Source organism: Tenrec ecaudatus, chromosome 2 (genome assembly GCF_050624435.1).
Source record: "Tenrec ecaudatus isolate mTenEca1 chromosome 2, mTenEca1.hap1, whole genome shotgun sequence".
NCBI lineage: Eukaryota > Metazoa > Chordata > Mammalia > Afrosoricida > Tenrecidae > Tenrec > Tenrec ecaudatus.
Window position 1 is genome coordinate 163,800,960 of NC_134531.1, and position 21,944 is coordinate 163,822,903.

The 21,944-nt window shown below is 39.8% G+C and overlaps 1 protein-coding gene across 4 annotated transcripts in view; it reads right to left on the bottom strand.

Moving 5' to 3' along the window:
- FAM114A2 (family with sequence similarity 114 member A2) overlaps positions 1 to 21,944 on the bottom strand; it is a 35,579-nt gene that overhangs the window by 13,448 nt on the left and 187 nt on the right. For 3 of the 4 annotated variants that reach the window (XM_075541862.1, XM_075541861.1, XM_075541863.1), the window contains exons 2-8: positions 19,236 to 19,483; positions 18,860 to 18,959; positions 17,997 to 18,089; positions 14,306 to 14,391; positions 12,981 to 13,115; positions 12,312 to 12,470; positions 10,001 to 10,124 (exon numbers count right to left, since the gene is read on the bottom strand). In XM_075541862.1, coding sequence (XP_075397977.1) covers positions 10,001 to 10,124; positions 12,312 to 12,470; positions 12,981 to 13,115; positions 14,306 to 14,391; positions 17,997 to 18,089; positions 18,860 to 18,959; positions 19,236 to 19,469 — 931 coding nt within the window. In that variant the 5' untranslated portion in view covers positions 19,470 to 19,483. Of the gene's footprint in view, positions 1 to 10,000; positions 10,125 to 12,311; positions 12,471 to 12,980; positions 13,116 to 14,305; positions 14,392 to 17,996; positions 18,090 to 18,859; positions 18,960 to 19,235; positions 19,484 to 21,798; positions 21,933 to 21,944 lie in introns of those variants that run through there. The other variant, XM_075541864.1, reaches the window with a different exon arrangement.

A 21,944-nucleotide genomic window follows, 5' to 3' on the forward strand; every position in this document is an offset into this window, starting at 1 on the left:
CTCAGGCCACCACGACATCCATAAAAAGGGCAGGAAATGTGCTTGCCCTTTTCACACACCTAAATTCTACGCTGCCCACTTTCGGGCACAGCCCAAGGCCTCTCTGTGACCTAGAACATAGACAACAACTCTTGTGCACACAAGTGATCTACCATTTGCAACCATATTGTGAGTATTTCATAATCACCAGTCCAAAGTGTGCCAGGGCAAGTATTACTGATTCATATGATTCCTTCCCAAAAAACCTCCAGAAAAAAAAAGAAAAATGTAAATGTCTGCTTGGCAGCTATTTGTCTGCTATCCTTTTGTGCTCTTCGTTCTTGGCAATGGAGGTAGAGAATTCAAATGTGTAGTGATCCCAGGTACCATATGGCTTGGGAGAAGATTATCTTACTAATTCATGAACAATTTGGACATAGATGGTTCATGTAAGCAATTTCTTATCATACCTTACTATCTGAAATCTAAAACCAGACTTTTAGACAGGCATTTTGTTCTCCCTACTAACCTCTACATTATTTGGGCACAGGAGATGAATCTGTAGTGATATACATATATGCACCTGAAGAGGTTCCAAGAATTATCCAATAGGGAAAAAAAACGGCTCTTTTATTTATAGACACACATCTCAATTTTTTTTAGAGAATTCTATTTTGGGTTTCATTTAGAATGTACCCAATAATATATATCTGAATAATTGATAAGCATTCAAATATGTTAGATCTGAATATTTAAAAAATATATATTACCAAGGCTTTATGATCAAGACTGTCATCATGTAATTAAATTCCCTTTAAGCTCGCTACATTCCTGAGCATGAAACTTTTCTTTTCTCACACTATAAATAAAAATTATTGAAAATTGATTAAAGACTTAATTATGAAGCTAAAACTATAACTTAGAAGAAAACATAGGGACAAATCTTTATGACCTTGGATTTGGCAAAACATTCTAGATGAGGGGCCAATAGCATGAGTAAAAAAAGTCACAATAAATTAATTTTCATCATTAAAAACTTTTGTGCCTCAAAAAAAATTAAAGACAACCCACAGAATGGTTGAAAATATTTATATGTAAGCTATCTGACAAGGGACTTGTATCTAGAATATATAAAGAAAACAGTTAATGTAATTATAAAAAGACAAACCTACTAAAACACTAGAGTAGGTATTTCTCTAAAGGTGATCTACAAATAGCCAATAGGCACATGGAGTGACCCTCCAAATCAGAGAAGTGCACACACATCACAAGAAACTACTGTAAAAGCACTTAAGATGGCTAACATTAAAAAATCAGTAACTCCCCAAAAATATTTTCAGTCAAGTAATAACAAGCATGGGCAGGACCAGAAGAAATCTGAACACTCCTATACCATTAAAGCAAGTATGCAGTTTAAATATAAACAACAATCACCCTCTCACTGCCATCCAGTCAATGGTGACTCATAGCAGCCCTCTGTGGGTTTCTGAGACAAACTGTTTACGGGAGTAGAAAGCCCATGACCAAGCAATTCCATTTCTAATATATATTCAAAAACAGCATGCCCATACCAAGACTTGAGTACAAATATTTACAGCAGCAGTATTTGTAACAGCCAAAAGGTGGAAACAACTCAAATATTCATCAATGGATGAATGAATAAACAAAATGCAACAAACTTATACAATGGAGTATGACTATCATAAAAAGGAATAAAGTACTGCTACATCACGGATGAATGCATCTTAACATTGGATGAACCTTAAAAGCATTATGCTTCGTGAAAACAGTCAGTCATAAAAGTCAGTATATTACATGAAAGCCCAGACTTGGGAAGTCTATAGAAATGGAAAGTACACTAGTTGTTACCTAGGTCTGGGAGGAGGAGGGAAGGTCAACTAAGGGAATGATATAGCTAAGGAATACAAGTTTTCTTTTTGAAGGGATGAAATGCTCTAAAATTTACTGTGGTAATGGTTGTACACATCTATGAAGACACTAAAATGATTGGATTATACCCTTTGAGTGTAGTATATGGCATGTCAATACTATTGCAATGAAACTATTGAAACAGTTTTATCAGAATACCTGTGTAAGGATGGAAACAAGGTAGCTCAGGAAAGAGGCTAGAGTCTCCTCAAGTAGGAAGTCTCCTTCCCAAGTCAATAAGGGACCAGATTCATAGACAGAGGGACTGGACTAAGGGACCAGGATCCATAGACAGAGGGGCTGGACTAAGGGACCAGGATCCATAGACAGAGGGGCTGGACTAAGGGACCAGATCCACAGACAGAGGGGCTGGACTAAGAGACCAGATTCATAGACAGAGGGGCTGGACTAAGGGACCAGATCCATAGACAGAGGGGCTGGACTAAGGGACCAGATCCATAGACAGAGGGGCTGGACTAAGGGACCAGATCCATAGACAGAGGGGCTGGACTAAGAGACCAGATTCATAGACAGAGGGGCTGGACTAAGGGACCAGATCCATAGACAGAGGGGCTGGAAAATGAAGATGACCAATGTCACCAGAACCACATTCTACGGGTTTCTCTCCACTCTGCTACCACCACTTTTTAAACAACTTGACTGAGATATCATTAAATATCAGTATCAGTTTCTTTTTTAACTTCAATCACTCAGGTGAATTGTGGGAAATGGAAGGATGGAGCAGTCAGGAAAGTGAAGGAGCCCATCCTGTATTTTTTGAGCCCTGATCTCTGGCAAACAGGTGTAGAAAAGATAGCAATCATAGACACAATTCCATCTGTTTAGAAAATCCCTTAAGAGTCTTCTGAATGGTATTTAAAGATCAGAATTTGATTAGTTATGAAGAGCCAGATGTTGACTAAATTGAACAAATATTGTTAATGGCACCATGTACAAATAACTTAAGTTTATTAATAACTGGGGATTGTCACACCAGGGCTTACTTAGGAACAATGGAGCAACTTAAGCAACTTAATTTGTGGATTTCTTTCTAAGCAAGACATTTGAAATGTAAATCTTTATTTATTTATACATTCCAAATAATGAAAATAATATCCACCATTTGCTGAGTGCTTTCTAGGTGCCATACATTAAATGTCATTTATTCCTTATAACAATCTGAGAGGAATTAGCGGTTTTTACAGATGAGAAATGAGAAGTTCACTGTTTAGTAACATCCCAAGAAGACACAGCTACTACTACAAATAAGCTCATTAAGTCAAGAACCTCTGCCTGGAGTCAATCCTGACTAATAATGACACTACAGGGCAGAAAAGAACTGCCTCACAGTGGCTTATATCTTTCTCCTACAGAGTGGGTAGTGGGTTCGAAACACTAACCTTTTAGTTAGTTAGCAGCCAAGCACTTACCATTGCTCTACCAGGACTCCTCAAAAAAGCCCATTACTTAACATGAACGACATTTTAAAAGAAAAAGGGCTTTTTGATACCTAAAGCTACAAACCTGTATCTCTAATGAACACTGACGCAAAAATCTTTAACAAAATATTGGCCAATAAAATAGAACAATATACAAAATGAATAATCATCATGACCAAGTGGGATTCATTCCAGGGATGGAGGGATGGTTCAACATCTGAAAGTCCATCACCACTATTCATTACATTGACAAGAAAAAGGCTAAGAACCATATGATAATATCAATAAACGCAAAAAAGTGTTCAACAACATCCAATGCCCATTCCTGTTTAAGACAACAGGAAGAGAAGGAAAAGTCCTCAATATAATACAAAGCATATATGAAAACCAGCCAACGCAGCACTCAATGAACAGCAAAGGAAAACATTCCCACTGAAAAAGGGGACCAGAAAAGGATGTCCTTTGTCCCCTTCTTTTATTTAACATCATATTGGAAGTCCTAGCTAACAACATAAGCCAAAGGAAAGACATTTTAAAAAGTCATCTGGAAAAAAAAGAGGTGAAACTATCATTATTTGCAGATGATGATTTTACACATTGAAAATCCCAAAAGCTCCACAAAAGTAGTCCTGGCAGTGATAGAGGAATATGGCACAGTGGCAGGATACAAGATCAACAAACAGAAGTCTATTGAACTGTTATATACATCAGACAAGACCACGAGACAGATAAAAAATAGTACCCTTCACAATAGCCAGACACAAATTGAAGAGCTCTACCTAACCCAAGAAACCCAAAAGATTTGTACAAGTAAAACTAGAAAACACTTACAAGCAATCAAAAGTGACTTCCACAAATGGAAGAATATCCCATGCGCATGAATCAGAAGACTTAATATAGTAAAGATGCCAATCCTACCCAAGGCACTATATAAATATAATGCTATCCCGATACAAATACCAACATCTCTTTTCAAGGAATTAGAAAAACTGACTACCCTTCACATGGAGAGAGGAAGACCAGAGTTAGCCGAGAACACCTCAAGGACAAAGTAGGAGGGCTTACTTTACCTGCCTTTAACACTTAGGATACAACCAGAGTACAGTGTGCTATTGGCACAATGACAGACACTCAAACCAATGGAAAAGAACAGAAAATTCAGAAATAAAAACATCAGCATACAGACAACTAATCTTCTATAAGGGCCCCAAAAATATCAAACGGATTCAGACGTCCTCTTCAACAAATGGTGCTGGGAAAAGTGCGTATCAACCTGCAGAAAGTGAGGCAAGGCCCTCAACTCACTCCATGCACAAAAATAAAGTTGACGTGGATCTCAGACCTCAAGGTAAAACCCCAAACTATTAGGGCCATCAACGAGGAAATTGGGACAAACCTAAGAACTTTGGCACAGGAAACACACAGGCTATCGGACATAGGGAAGGACACAGAGGAAGCGTAAATTGACAAGTGGGATATAGTAAAAATGAAAGACCTGTGCACATTTTAAGACTTCGCCAAGAGAGTAATAAGAGAGCCCACATCCTGGGAAACACCTTTAGCCAAGTACACATCAGACAAAGGTTTTAAGACTAAAATATACAATAATCTGCAGGCCCACAAGAAAAAAAAGAGAGCCCACTGACGGGGTGGACAAAAGACCTGAACAGAAGTTTCACAGGTGTGGAAATCCAAAAGGCCACTAAACACATGAAAAAAATGTTCCCGGTCATTAGCCATAAGGGAAATTCAAATTAAAACAACTATGAGAAACCAGTTAACACCCTCAAAGATAGCCCAATTCAAAAAATCAGAAAGCAATAAGTGCTAGAGAGTGTGGTAAGATAGGAACTCTCATCCACTGCTGGTGGTCCTATAGGTACAAGCAGCACTATGGAAATTGATCTGGCGATACCTAAACAAAAGGAAATCCAGCTACTATATGATCTAGCAATCCCACTACTGGGCATACACCCAGAAGAAGTAAGAAACAGACCAAGACCAGACATCTGCAATCTAATGTTTATTGCAGTGCATTTCACAATCGTGAAGAATTGGAAACAATCTAAATTTCCATCAACTGACAAATGGATTAAAAAACTCTGGTATATACATACAATGAAATACTGTGAAGCCCTAAAAAGCAGCAATGAATAGATGAAGCACATTGTCTCATGGGAAGAGTTGGCGTAAATTATGCTAAGTGAAGTTAGTCAAGCATTAAAGGACAAGGACAACATGAGTCCGCTGAGGTAAGCTCAAAAAGTATAATGGGCAAATAGGATAAGCTACTTAATGCATAATTCCCAGGTCAAGGTCCAGGCACTGGCAAGGGTCTGACCCAACCCAGGAATGCATATGGCAGCCAACTAAAATAGAGGAGAAAAGAGAAAAAAACCAAACAAACCAAGGGTGATGGGTCAACAGGGCACTAATGCACCCACATCATTCCTCTAATTCCTGAATGCTTCCTCCCCCACTACCATGACCCAGTTCTACCTTACAATGGAATTCAGGACAGATAAAACCCTCAGGAACAGTAGTGGGAGTGGCAACATCATGAGGATAGGGGGAATTGAGGGGGAAAGGGGGAGAAAGGGGGAACCCATCACAAGGTTGAATAAATAGCCCACCCCCCAGGGAGATGAATAACAGAGATGTGGGTGAAGGTAGATAGCGGACAGTGTAAGACACGAAATAACAATAATATATAATTGATTCAGGATTCAGGAGGGTGGGTGCTGAGGGAGAGAGGAGGAAAAAAAAGAGCGGATACCTAGGGCTCAAGTAGAGAGAAAATGTTTTGATACTGTTGATGGCAACATATGTACAAGTGTGCTTAATACAATTGAATGATGAACTGTCATAAGATGCTTAATAAAGAAGAAAAACTTTTTAAAAATTGTGAGAAGAATACCATGGTTATACAGTTTTACAAATCTTTCATATCTGCCTTCATGGAGGAGGACTGGCTTTTGTATTCCATCTATTGTGATCATTTGCCTTGTTTAAATATATGAAGATACCTGAAAAGTGGAGGGGTATTTTAAAAGCATTTTCAGGTAATTGTGGATAATTAACAATGGAGAGAAAAGTATACTATTATAGAGTCAATTACAAAGCACAGTAATCTTTTACAGGGTTTCCTGGGCTGAAAGGCAAGGATGGCGAGACTTCATCTTACATAATTTGGGCATGTTGTCAGGAGGCGCCAGTCCCTGGAGGACGCCATAGAAAGCAGAGGGGCTGCAAAAAAAAAAGGGGGGGGGAGCCTTTGACAAGGCGAATTGACACAGTGGCTGCAACAACGGGCTCAGACATAAGCACAATGATGAGGAGACCACAGAAGAGGAGACCACTGTGTTGTGCATGGGGTCGCTATGAGTCAGAACCACCTCGATGGCACCAAAGAACAAGGCTGTACATCTGCAGAGGAGCCTCAATTTTCTCCCTTGGAGCAGCTAATGGGTGTGAATCACTAACCTCTCCTTTAGCAGCCCGCCATTTATGCACCAGCAACCCCAGGGTGGTGTTTGGTGGTGGTCATTGCTAATGGTTTCCAACTCATAGCAACCCTGTGCACAGCAGAACAAAACAGTGGCCCTGTCTGGCCCTGCCCTTCCTCACCATGGCTCTTATCTTGAGCCACTGTCACAGCCACTGTGCTACTCCGTCTGTCAGAGGGCTTCCTCGGCTAGGGACTGGTCTCTCCAGGTAAAACGTCCAAAGTACGTGAAACAAAGTCTCCCCAGCCTTGCCTCTTAAGGAGTATTCTGGCTGAACTTCTTCCAAGATAGGTCTGTTTGTTATTTTGACAGTCCATGATACTTTCAATATTCTTGTCGGAACTGTAATTCAAATTCATCAGTTCTTATCCAAGGTCTAATTTTCACAAGCACATTAGACAACTAAAAATATCATTCAGGTATTTTCAATCTTAGGTTAGGCATGCCTCAATTCTCAAAGTAATATCCTTCCTTTCCAACACTTAAAGAGATCTTATGCAGTAGATTTATCCGATGTAACGGGGTGGTTTGATTGCTGACAGTTGCTTCCATGAGTACTGATTACGGATCCAAGGCAAGACGAATCATGACAATTTCTTGATCCAGGCACAGTTTCAGGATGAGCACAATTAAGTGTCCACAGTGGAATGCCTTTGCAGTCAATAAAACGCAAGTAAACATCTTTCTAGTATTCTCTGCTCTCAGCCAAGATCCATCTGGCATCAGCAACAATTATCTCTTGTTCCCGAATCTGGCCTGAATCTTGTCCATCTCCTTGGCATCTCCTTGTCAATGTCCTGGTGAAACTGTTGTGGGAGGACCTTCAGAAAAATTTTGCTTGCGTGTCATATTAATGAGATTGTTCTACAATTTATACATTGTTAGGTTACCTTTCTTTGGAATAAGCACAAATACAGATCTCTTCTTGTCTGCTGGCTAGGTAGCTACCTTCCAAATTTCTTGGCATAGATGGAGTAAATGTTTCCAGTGCTTCATCAGCTTGCTGAAACATTTCAATTGGCATTCCAACACTTCTTAAAGCCTTGTTTTTGACTATTGCCTTCATGCAACTTGGTCTTCTCCTGTCGTTATCATTGGTTCTTGCTCACAAGCTACCTCCTGATATGGTGGAATGTGGTAGTGTCTCTGTGTATTCTTTCCATCTTCTTTGTATGCTTTCTGTATTGTTCAATATTTTGCCCGTGTTGTTGTTGTTAGGTGCCATCGAGTCGGCTTCGACCCATGGCAACCCTATGTGCAAATGAAATGAAATGCATGAAGATTGATATTCTAGACATTAGTGAACTGAAATGGACTGGTATTTGGCCATTTTAAATCAGAAAATCATATGATTTACTATGCCAGGAATAACACAATCAAGAGGAATGGTGTGGCATTCATTGTCAGAAAGGATCTTGCTAAATCTATCATGAAATACAACACTATCTGTGATTGAATTACATCGATCCAACTTCAAGGAAATCTAATCATTATAACTATTACTCAAATTTATGCACCAACCACAAAAGCTAGTGATGACGAAACTGAAGAATGTTACCAATGACTTCAGTCCAAAATTCATCAAACATGCAATCAAGGTGCATTGCTAATTATTGGTTATTGGAATGGGAAAGTTGAAAACAAAGAACAAGGAACAGTAGTTGAAAAATATGGACTTGGTGATAAAAATGAAGCTGGAGATTGCAATAATGGAATTTGGCAGGGCCAACAACTTGTTAATAGCAAATTACCTTTTGCTATCAGCATGGACTTCCTCAGATAGAATATACAGAAATCAAATTGACTACATCTGTGGGAAGACATGATGTGGGAAGCTCAATTATCAGCAGCTAAAACTAGACCAGGGGCCCACTGTGGAACAGGTTATCAACTGCTCATATTTAAGCTCAGGATAAAGGTGAAGAAAATTAAAGCAAGTCCTCAGTAGCCAAAATATGACTTTGAGACTATCCCACTTGAATTTCAAGAACATCTCAAAACAGATTTGACGCACTGAACACTAACGACAGAAGATCTGATGAGCTGTGGGAGGACACCAAAGCCATCATTTAGGAAGAAAGCAAAAGGTCATTAAAAACACAGGAACGAAAAAAAAGATCAAAGTGGATGTCAGAAGAGACTCTGAAACTTGCTCTTAATCGTAGAGTAGCTAAAGCAAATGGAAGAAAGGATGAAGTCAGGGAGCTGAACAGAAAATGTCAAAGGGCAGCTCAAGAAGAACAAGCCAAATATACATGTGAGCAATTGATGGTCTGGTCCACAGTCAGTCCCTGGGCTCATTTTAGTTGCTAACATTGAGCTTCTCCAGCATGCCTTTATTTACCTACATACACTGCATATATTAATATCAAGTTATGCAGATCTTCATAATGCTGGCACATTTCATTATAAAATACCCCAAATAGTCACATTCTTTATCAGCAATATCAGTTTCTACAAGCACTGAGAAGCTGTCAACTCACTATAGTGGTATATAAGATTATACAATTTCATAAAACTGTAATTTGTTTGAAGTTTAAATTGTCTCATTAGTCATAAATACTTCCAATTGTTTTCCATAAGTAACAGTCTATTTCATTCCTTTTCAACAAAATGCTTACCCAACTCGAAGGGATTTGATTCCAGTATATAGGGTTTTTAAGGCTGTAAATCTTTACAGCAGAGTTTCATCTTTCTCTAGCACAGCAGGTGATGGTTTTGAACCATCAGCTCTACAGTTTGCAGTGCAAAGCTTACTCAACAACACTACCAAGTGCTCTTAAGAACGACTGGGCAGAACTGACCAGGAAATTTCATTAAGGGCAGCCCTCTGACTGTGAAAGGAGGGGATAGATATGCTTTAAAAATGTCAAAAACAAAATCACTACTCTCAAATTGATTCCTACAGGACAGGGTGGAACTATCCCTGTGAGTGTCCAAGACTGTAAATCTTTACAGGAGGAGTAAGTCTGTCTTTCTCTGGCAGAAGTTAAGAATCCATTATGTGGGAAAGGGGGAACATAGGCATAAATAAGACTGGTGGCCCACAAAAGTACTTAGTCAGAGACAAAGTTGCAGAGAACTCTGCAGACAATGTAGTGCACAACAATGATTTCTGCCCACTCAGATTATTCATTTCCATATTACCTTTTTTCTCTTCTTCTTCTTCATCACAGAACTCTTCTAAGGAAAACGTTTCTTTGAGTTGCTCTAAATCAAGTTTTAGAGTGTCTAATTCTTCCCCACTCAGAGAATTCAGAATAGATTTTACCTGGAGGGATTTAAGATCATAATACAGCATGTGAGAGTAAAGAAAAGGAAAAAAAATCCCCAAGTGAAAAGATTGTAGATCAAATTGTAATCAGATACCTTTCAGGGATTTCAAAAAAGGAGTGGCTATTAAAAAATAATAATTAGCCAGGAAATTTACTTCCTAAAATATAAATCAGAAATTACTAGTGCTTAATACCAGCTTAGTAGGCAGTGCCAAGGTTCTGAAGATCTGACTTCCATTAAAACCCACAGTTATGAACCAACCCATGTAAGGCCTATCTTATTAAAACTTCATGTACACAAACTGGTTCCAACTAACCAACACGTGATACTTTGTCATTACCCTCATTATTAGTAATGCATTAGCAAGAAAGAGATGATTCAGTGTGCCTGGAAGTCTTTCTGTAGAGTGTTTTTTATGCATAAAAGGTACATATATATACTTGCTATCAACTATAACATTTCGATAACTGATGTTGAGTATGAACTATACTTAACTGTTGCAACTTAGGCACAAAGTCAACCTGAAGACAGACTTGGGAATGGAACTCATTCATAATCGAGGACGGTCTAAAAACTAACAGGTGACTATATCTAAATTGATAGCTTAAGCCAGCAGGTATCTGAACCCAACTGGCAGCTTAAGCAATAGAGGCTAAAGAAAACTGTCAGGGCAAAGGAAAAGTAGCAAGTGCACTATGACTGTTTTGTTAACCTTTTTTAAAAAATAATTTTATTGGGGGCTCGTACAACTCTTATCACAATCCATACATGCATCCATTGTGTCATTTGTTGTCATCATCATTTTCAAAACATGTTCTTTCTACTTCAACCCTTGGTATCAGCTTCTCATTCTACCCTCTCTCCCCCTCCCTCATGAAACCCTGATAATTTTTAAATTATTTTTTCATGTTTTAGACCTATGTCTGTCTCCCTTCACCCACTTTTCTGTTGTCCATCCCCCTGGGAGGGGGTTATGGGTAGATCATTGTGATCTGTTCCCACTATCTCCCCCCACCTTCACCTTACCCTCCTGGTATGGCTACTCTCAATGTTGGTCCTGAGGGCTTTATTTGTCCTGGATTCACTGTGTTTCCAACTCTTATCTGTACCCATGTACATGCTCTGGTCTAGCCAGATTTATAAGGTAGAACTGGGGTCATGATAGTGGGTGGAGGAAGCATTAAAGAACTGGAGAAAAATTTTATGTTTTATTGGAGCTACACTGCACCAACTGGTCGTCTCCACCCCGAGCCTTATGTAACGGGATGTCCAGTTGGCTATAGATGGGCTTGGGTCTCCACTCCGCACTCCCCCTCATTCACAATGATATGATTTTTTTGTTCTGGGTCTTTGATGCCTGATACCTGATCTTATTAACACCTCATGATCACACAGGCTGGTGTGCTTCGTCCATGTGGGCTGTTGCTTCTCAGCTAGATGGCCAATGTTTGTCTTCAAGCCTTTAAGACCCCAGATGCTATATCTTTTGATAGCTGAGCACTATCAGCTTTTTTCACATTCGCTTATGCGCCCACTTACCAATCGTGTTGGGAAGGTGAGCATCATGGAATGCCAGGTTAATAGAACAAAGTGTTCTTGCATTGAGGGAGTACTTGAGTAGAGGCCCAATGTCCATTTGCTACCTTAATACTAAACCAATGTACATATATCTATTTCCCCATCATCATATACAAGTATATATAAGTATAAATATATATAAATATATTTACATATGTCCATGCCTCTATTTAAACCTCTATAAATGCCCTTTGCCTCCTAGTTCTTTCCCCTATTTCCTTTTACTTTCCTCTTGTCTCACTATCATGTTCAGCCTTCAATTAGGTTTCAGTAATTCCTCTCGGTTACAGTGCCCTTGATCAAGCTCTACTAGGCCTCCTACACCCTCCTCACCATCGATTTTAGATCACTTATTGTTCCCTTGTCCCTGGGTTTGATCTGCCTTTTATGGTTTAAATTTAGAGAAATAGCATGAACTCGCTCATGCCTAGCAATTAGTTCAAACTACTAAATAGAAAGTTAATTAGCACAGTATTCCAGAGAGCCTCCAGCCTCTTTATTTGAAATGCCTTTCATCTTCCAATTCTATAAAGTGAAAAGAAACTATATGCAGGAGCCCTTTGCCTGACAGCTTTTCCAGTTGAAACTTTTGGTTTAGTGTTACCTTTATTTCACTTTCTCGGGAAAGCATCTCCAGAGCTTCTAGATGAGAAAGACCTTGAAATTCATCAAAGAGTAACCCATAATGAGTTTTCCTGTCTGTTTCCACGGTAACCTCATTGGTGGTCCCCAGCTCTTCTTTCTCTTTGGCCTCTCGTAAAACCTGAAAAGATATGGAGGCATTATATTACAGCAAGTAATGAGAACTCAAGAGTAGGCTTTCAGAGTTGAGAGAAGCAATGCTGAAACAAATTACAGTGTTGAGCACTGGCCCTTCCTTTAGACTCACGATTCAATCTGACCACCTCAGGAGCTACAAGATAAGCAGATCACTCATGAGTTTATGCAACATAGCATAAATAATACCCAAGAATGCAAGTGTTTCACAAAAGTGGTTTACACATTAATCTACTAAGCAAATCTGACAGGAATTGGCATCTTGAATTATACTGACATGACAATGAGGCAGAAAGGAGTTTGGGGGAAAAGAGCTGGGCATTTTTCTAAACTTTACAATTCTGTCAAAAAGAAACTGAAAACCCCACGGAATTCCTTTTAATAAAAACTCGTTGAAAATTCTTCAAAAGGAAATACTAACCACTCCACAGTCAGAGTCCACACAAGTCCAGATAAAAACCGAAACATGAAGTAAACAGATAAACACTAATACTACCTGAGACAATGTAGAATTCCGGTTCATCAGACCCTTGGTTTTTCGAAATCCTGGATCTCCTTCTGCTATCACATCCATTGTCTTCTTCCCAATGAATTCTAAAGCATCCAAACCCCCAGTGATTACACTCTTTCCCTAGAAAACACATGAAGCCTCATTACAACAATACTGAGAAAACATGTCTGCATGTTTTGATGATACAAAAATAACAGCTAGTAATATTAATCATTGCATCTGAAACATTCACATACTATTTTTATGAATGTAAACACAATCTACTTGGAAACCTATCAATATCTACTACTACAGATAAGCATATGCACGCTCCACTCATACTCAAATCCAATGTTGTCGCCATTGTTAGGTGTCGTCCAATTGGTTCCAACTCATAATGACCCCAAGTGCAACAAACAAAACGAAACACTGCCGAGGCCTGTGCCATCCTCACAACTGTTCTGTGTCAGCTCACTGTTACAGTCACTGTGTCCCATCTATCATATAGAACTCTCTTCTTTTTTTCCCGATGAAATCTCCCCATCCTGTGTTTAAGGAACATACTGGCTACACTTCCTATAGCACAGATTTGTTTGTTCTTTTGTCAATCCATCATACTTCCAATAGTCTTCGACAGCACCGTAGTTCAAATGCTGAGGCAGGCACACCATAGTCCTCAAAGCGCCAAACTTGCTCTTTAGCACATGAAGGTTTCGTACAGCAGGTTTACCTCGTGCTGTTCATCTTTGGATCTCTTGATTTCTGGTTCCATGAGCATCAGTTGTGGATCCAAGGAGGACAAGTTTGACTAAGTCAAACTTTTCTCAGTTTATCACCTATTAGTCCATTTGTGAATTAGTCAATTAGGGAATTAATTAAATAGTCAATTGTTTTCTTCACATTTGAGTTGTAATCCATGGTGAGAGCTATAATCTTTGATCTTCATCAGCATGTGCTCCAAATCTTCACTTTGAGCAAGCAAGCTTGTGTCACACGCACATTGAGGATTAATAAGCCATTCTCCAACCCTAATGCTGCAATCTTTACTTCTTATACTTCATCCAAAGGTTAAGTTTAAAAATGAAGTTATCTACTTTCACACATGAACGATATTAAGCCTCCCACATACTCCTTTTAAACGTGTTTCTACTCCTCCTTTAATTTCTTTAAAGAAAGATTCAAGTTACCCTCACTCACCCTCAAAGATCAAAGTGATTACAGGTATCTGGACTCCCACAAGAACAATGAGTTCTCTTGCTCAAACAGAGCAATGACTCAAGATAAGAAAACTTACACCAATAATGAGAACAGGCCACCCAGCTGGTACTCACTGTGCTCTGAACAGCAGTGGAGATGGTGGAGAGGACACCAAATGGTCCAGCCACTGGGGACGCGCTTTCATTCTCTTTGGTGTCACCTACACGAGGGAGCGGAGACACAGGGTAAGAATGAAGGGGAGATGCGCTTATCATTTTCACTTTCTTACTAACTAAATGATGTAAGAATTAGGCTTCGCTTTCCTATGCAATCTTTTAGCCTTTTTTTAAATTACTTTAAACTGCTTGTCTATGTTTAAATGAAAGCTAAGATTAGCAGTTTTTAAATTTTCATTTCTATACCAATTTAGAAAATATTCAACTCCTGTATAATCACAATATACTATGATTAGTCAAGGAAAACAGAACTATATACAGTTATCAATATCCACAAAACTGTAAATTTTATTGTATATCTTATGCCTTAATACATCTGATTGTCAACAATCTAATCTTTTTAGAGAAGCCCTGGTGGTGCAGGTGACAGGGCTTTCCACTCCCATTTAAAAATATAATCTTGAAAATACAACCTTGCCTCACAAAGCAGTTCTACTCTGTCCTACAGGAGCACTATGAGTCAGTACTGGCTTGATAGCACTGAGTTCTAAGAGTGTATTTTAGTGGAGCCACAGGAGTGAAGTGGTTAAGTATTGACTGTTACTCATGAGGTCAGCAGTTTCTCTCCCGGGAAAGACAAGGCTTTCTACTCCTAGAGACAGTTACAGTCTCAGAAACCCGCAAGAGCAGTTCTACCCTGCCCTATAGGGTGGCTATGTGTCAGCACTGATTTGAAAGCAGTGAATGCGTCTAATTTAAGTTTTGTCCTAGGAAATTCTATTTTTTAACAGAAAGCAGATAGATGTACATTATAAAGACATACATGTTTCATAAGAAAGTTATCTGTTCATTTTATTAACTTTGAAACAGCTTATTGTTGATCAAATTGTTGGAGGTAGGACTTTCATATGCAGCTATGAGAGATTAACTTTTATAGTACTTCTCCTCCTGTCACAGCATCTGGAACCCTGGATAAGATGTAAGAAATAGCCATCTATGGGCAATAAACAGTAAGCACTAAAACAGAGGCTCTCTTGATCCACAAGAGAAAGTCACCAAGTTAATTAAGCCTGACTGCTCTGCTTTTCAATCTGGAGAAACTTTCCAAAACCCAGCAGAGGATGAGGAATTCAACCAGATTAATAGCAGTTTCACTGAGTAAAAGAGTTTAACATCCAGAAAAACGGAGGCAACTGGAATTTGCAGTCAGACTACTGGAAAGGTAGGAACTGCTTAGGTAAAGAGCTTCGGAAAGCCAAGAATATATTTAATCGTTTGGCTGACTATCCAGCTCAGGTACAGAGAAACTCCCTGAGAGCTAGCAAAGAACTACCAGGGAACTGTATCCTAAACAATACCCATAGTTCACTCCAGGCAAAAAGACATATGATTTACAATTCATCAGAGCAGAGTGACTTGGTTAAATGCATGAGGGTTAGGGTAGAGAATTCAGAAGGGTCAGACATAAGTGATAGAACTAATCTAGCTCTTAGGGTAGAGATTCATCCTAAGGAAAAGTAAAAACTTAAAATGGATCTATCCAAGCTACTTAAATGGCCTGCCACAATAAATTTAATGAAAAAACAAAATGCACTCAATAAGGTTACATTCATTATTACCCAGGGTCAGTCAAAAAAAGGGGGAGCTCATAAGGGAGGAAGAATGATAAAGGGACTCCAAAATGACAAGGATTGGTGTTATTGGATGCCATCAAGTCAGTCCTAAACCATATCAACCCCATGTCAAACAGAAACACTGTCTGGTCTAGACCATCCTCAGAATCACTGCCAATTTTAAACTCATTGTTAAAGCCACTGTATCAATCAATCTCATTGAGGGTCTTTCTCTTTTGTGCTGACCCTCAACTTTACCAGTCCTCCAAGGACTGGTCCCTCCGGATCCCATAAGACTCTCACTGCCCTGGAGTCGATGCAGACTCACAGTGACCCTATAGGGCAGAGCAGAACTGTCCCTGTGAGTTTCCAAGGCTACGACTCTTCACATGAGTGGACAGTTCCGTCTTTCTCCCAAAGAGCACCTGGTAGTTTTAAACTACTGACATTGCAGTTAGCTGCCCAATAAGTGACATATTTGCTTTTCAATACAAAACAAAGATCTTTTACTATAAAATTTCCCAATACTTTGTATCACTTGATTTCTTAACTGCTGCTTCCATGAGTTTGGGTTATAGATCCAATTACAATGAAATCTTTGCCAACTCAAGATGACTCATGTGTGTCAGAGAACTGTGCTCCACTGGGTTTTCATGACTGACTTTTTAGAAGTAGCTCACCAGGCTGTTCTGCACTGGACACTGGTGTACTCATACCACTAAGTATACTGACACCATCAACTTTCTGGTTAGTAGCAGAACAAGTTAACTGCTTGCTCTCCCCAGCGATTGACCCCTGTTTAGGTATAAGTACCCATCAGAAACTAACTAGCACCAATTTTTCCCACCTGTAAATTCCCAGAAGAAATCATTCAATCACCTCAGCTCATCTCTCCTGGAAAGATGAGTGGTACCATTGGGTAGACATTGTGTTGTCAACTACAAAGTTGGCAATTCAACCCTATTAGCTGCTCCCCAAAAGAAATTTGAGCCTATCTGCTTCTGTAAAGATTTACAGCCTTAGACACTCTATAAAGCAGTGCTTCTCAACCTTCCGATTGCCGTGACCCTTTAATATAGTTCCTCATGTTGTGGTGACCCCAACCATAAAATTTTCGTTGCTACTTCATAACTGTAATTTTGCTACTGTTATGAATCACGTGACCCTGGTGAAAGGGTTGTTCAACCCCCAAAGGGGTCATGACCCACAGGTTGAGAACCACTGCTATGTAGAGTGGCTATGAATTGGAATCAACTTGATAGCAGTGGACTTATAGTCTGGGGTATTTGTCTCTGATGAGCACTTATACCATGATTAAATACAAAGCTGGAATTGGGGAAGATAGGCAAATAAAGTCAGCTCAGAGAGAAAAATGATACAGCTGATCAGAGAGAATTGTAAGTGAAGATAGGCCCCAGAGAAATGAAAAAGCAAGCCAAGGCCCTGAAAAGCATTTTATTTTCTGGCCACCTTAATACCTGGTTTGAATCCTGTCTTTAATGGTTTAAGTCAGAAGAGGTTCCTGCACAGGCTGTTTGACTTGAACTCCACTTGAGTACTCACTGGGCTGCTAACCTCAAGGTCAGTGGTTCAAACCCACCAGCTGCTCCGCAGGAGAGTGATGAGGCTGCATCTTCCCATAAAAGAGTTACAGTCTCAGACACCATAGGGTCACTATAAGTCGGACTCTCTTCAATGGCGGTGGCTTTAGTTATGATTTTCATACAAATAAAACCAAATGTGAAAAAAAATACATCCACAAAGCCAATATACCAAAATATTTTCTTACACTACAATAGGTTCAAATTCACCTAACAGATATAAAATATCATCTAATTTCATAGATAAGAAAAGTAAAAAGAAACATGATCAGTGGAAGGACATAGTCCTCTGATCAGCAGTGAGGAATTCATCTTATCACCCTACTCCCCTAACATCCTGAAAAATCAGACACAAGATTAATATATACCTAAGATGAATTCAAATGTTCTCATTTAAGATAATAATTATAAGTCTTAAAGTTACAGTATACTGACCTGATGCATATTGGACTTGAGTTGAAATTTCAATGGGACTTGGGATTCCAAGAGAATTCTCTGCCTTCTCAATGACATTTGAAATACCTTGTCCTGCAAAGAAAAATGACGTTTATATTTGATTATTTGCCATTTAGCCAAAAAATTGAGAAATAAAAAAAAAATCAAACAAGGAGATTTGAAGATTTTTATAATGACAAGACATGTTATTTTGAAGCATACACAACTAGGACCATGGCCAGGGTAAGAGCTGGAGCAGGCCGCACAGTGCAGCTGGTATCACACATAGAAGAAGGGCTGGGAGCTTTAAGGGGCCACACGGGTGAAGTGAGGGTGGAAGAGATCCAAGAACTGGCAACCATCACCGGGGTATGGCGTCAGCTGGACCACACACAGACAGAGGCACAGGGGTTCTGGGCAGGTGGGGGGTGAGCTCTATGTAGGTGGGGAGGGGTATTCTCTAGAGTCTACTTAATTCCCCCCCACCCAAACAAAAAGAAAGGAATGTTTATGTATCTCAGGGGCAAAGTTTAAATTTGAATTTTTTAAAGAAAAAAAAAGGCTGTCAAGTTGTCTTTTTATCAAAAAAAACTAACAAAATCAAGTCATGTTTTATATCATCATCAATGAGAAGCTTTACATTAACAATCCCTAGACTTCCTATTACTTACTATAAAACCTACTAATAAGGAAATAATGCAAATTCTAGTGGCTGCATAAATCAACTTTGTAGTACTACTGCATCTTCATACTATAAAGCTTTTGAGTAAGCACGGAAAAAAGGAAGAATTACTAATAAACTTGTTTAAAATACAGATATATAGCAAAATACACAAAAAATGAAGAATGATTGATGACCTTACCTACTGTGGCTACAGTAGCTGAGGCTGAGGAGAGTAAGGACTTGCCCCAGCTGCCCCAGTAGCCCCATCCAGTCTGGGCTACCTCTTTGGAAAAAGGATCCTATTTTAGCAGAACAGAAAAAGAAGAATGAGGAAATGGAAAAATTAGTGGAGAATTAAAGTATATAAGGTATCTAATTTTTAGTCAAACTATGAGGGAAAATATGTTTAGTTAAAAATTATTGCCTGACTGGCAGATATGTTTATGCACCATGTAGCAAAGACTGGTGTTTACAGAACTGAGAAAGCAATCTTATAATTGTGAAGTGCAATACTGAATTGGTACTGATTCCAAATTCCCAAATTCTTAACCCCAGTATTTTCAAATATACTCTACTTTGCCTAAAGCCTGAGATTCCTGAACAGGGTGAGCATCTGAAGTGTCAGGGTCATGAGAAGATCGGGCTTCTGGGCGTTTCCGAGTGGAAACTACAGGTTCTGATTTGCTCTCTGGCTTGGTGCTTTGGTCAGCAGACTCAGAATTCCTTGCTGGTTCACAATTCCCATCGTCAGGACTGGGAGGAGTTGCCTTGGTTTCCACTTGTGTCTCAATGTCATCTTTATCTGACATGATTAGAGCATCGCCTGGGAAAATAAAAGTCAAAGGAAAAACTTATCTCTATGGGCTTTTGATTACGAATTCTTTTACACTTTTTAATTTTGAGATTACCATAGATTCATAGACAGCTTTAAGAAATAAGGCAGGGAAATACCATATACCCTTCACATAGTTTCCTCACTGGTCACTCACTACCATGGAATGGGTTTGGAGTCAGAATGACACTACAGGACAAGAGGAGAACTGCCCTTGTGGGTTGCCAAGACTGTATCTTTTTAAGGGAGTAGAAAGCGGTGCCAAGCCACCACAGAGTGGCTGGTGCTTTCAAACTGATCTTAGAATTAGCAACCCAACAGGGATCCTTTGTCATTGGGAACTTTTATATAGTTTTAGCACCATATCACAACCAGGAAATTAATGACAATCAACCTTATTCAGATTTCACAAGTCTCACATATACTTATATGTATATGTCTGTGTGACATGTGTGCTTGTATGTAGTTCCATGCCATTTTATCCCTTGTATAGATTCATGTGAACATCACCACAGACAAACTACACAACAGTTCAAAGGCTATCTCATGCTCCCATAGTAACCCTATGGAAAACAGAACCAGAGTTCCCTGGGCTGTAATCTTTACAGAAGCAGACTGCCACATCTTTCTCCCAGAGTGGCTGGTGCATTAGCAGGCGAGCACTTAACCACTACATCAGTTAGAATCAGGGAGCAAACTTCGGTGAAAATTGTGAGAGCTGGAACTTGACAAGACTGCCTCGTTTTTCCAGGTCTCCAAAGCTGTTCACCTTTAACAAGGTGTAGTAGTACGCTCTGCAAATGCTATTAATGGAAAATACTTGACTTTTCTTTCCCTGACAGGCATCATATCACACAGATTTCACCTCTCATGCACTTTACTGTATATGAAAAAGCTAAGAGCAATGGTCACAAGCTGGCAATTTGATTGCCAACTTTTTTCAAAAGGAATTTTTATTTGACCTACACTGTATTAAAATTGTTTTAAATTGTTAGCATTTACAAATCAGATTTCATAGAAAAATAAAATCTGGCAGTGTTGGGCCACGTTTGATGTTGAGTAACTACTAACGCAAGCTGCTATAAAGCAACTTTGCCAGACGGTAACCTCCCGTGGATCAGACTAGAACTGTACTCCATCTGGTCTTCAGGTAGCCTACTCTGTAGGAACATGTGCCTTAACAGGTATATGGGGCGATGACAGATAAAGACAGGGAAAGAATCAAAGGGTGTGGAAAGTACACATGGGAACACTCAAATGCCCAAGGTGCGATAGTCTGGGAAGTGGGCAGATACGAGAAGTAGTTAACATGGCAAGGAAGAGCTGGCAGGGAGGCATTAGACTAGAAAGGTGCCTAAACTCCATGGGTATATGATATGCTGATATTACTGTACATATTATAGATCCTCAAAACACATAGGAAAAACCCCAGATACATCTACCCATAGACCTATAACCTGCTCTGACTCATTCATTAATTCACACGTTTTTGGGGAGATTTTACTATATAACAGGCTCTGAAAAGAGAGAACTACTTTAAGATACAATTCTTGCCATATTCATTCCAATGGCCTAATGGAAGAGACTGCACAATTCTCCACAGGGTCCAATGTTGAATGAACGGGTAGTTATGGGGGAAAACCACCAAAAACTACCTTTCACTCTACTTATGTTTTCTCTAGGTTACAACACATAGTATACATAGAATTTACACAGTTGTATAAATTATGAGGACATATGCCAAAATATTAAGTACTGATTATCCCTAATCTTTCATTTGTACAGCGATTTAATGAGCATCTAGGTTGTGTCAGACGCGGAGCTAGGCCGGAAGAGAATGTGGTGAGGACGGCTGTTTACATGATCATTACATCCTTAGCATCTTATTCCTCTCAGGGGCGGTGGGAGGAATTTCAAAAACAAAAGCACCCAATGGAACTGCCTCTAGTGAATGCTTTTAAGATCTCAGGGTTAATGTTCTAAGTTTGTGTTATTCGCGTCATTATAGGAAAAGACTCGGCTAACTAGAAAATTTTAAAATGAATCGGCTGTCATTAAAAAAAATAAAACGTATCCACTTCCAGGTGCAGGCGCCAAGCAGCGGGTTGGGAGCAGCTCTGGAAGTTGGACGGCCTTTCCTCCGCGTGGGTTCCCGGAGGCAGTTAAGCTGCCCCGTCCGCATCTGGCTTCCCTCGTGGGGACACCGAGCGATCAATGGACAGGATTGGTGGGGGACTTGAGCAATGGCACCTAACCGCTCGTGTCAGCGGCGGCTGTTCCACCATCGTCACTATCGGTCTGACTACCGGGTGCGGCGGCGCCTCCAGCCTGGCACGTAGCCGCCCTCGCCCAGGAGACCAGACGGCAGCTCGCGAGCCACCCAGTTCTCCGACTCTGCCAACGCCGACCACTGCGCACACCAACGTCGCGCTGCAGCGACCCACGCGCGCTC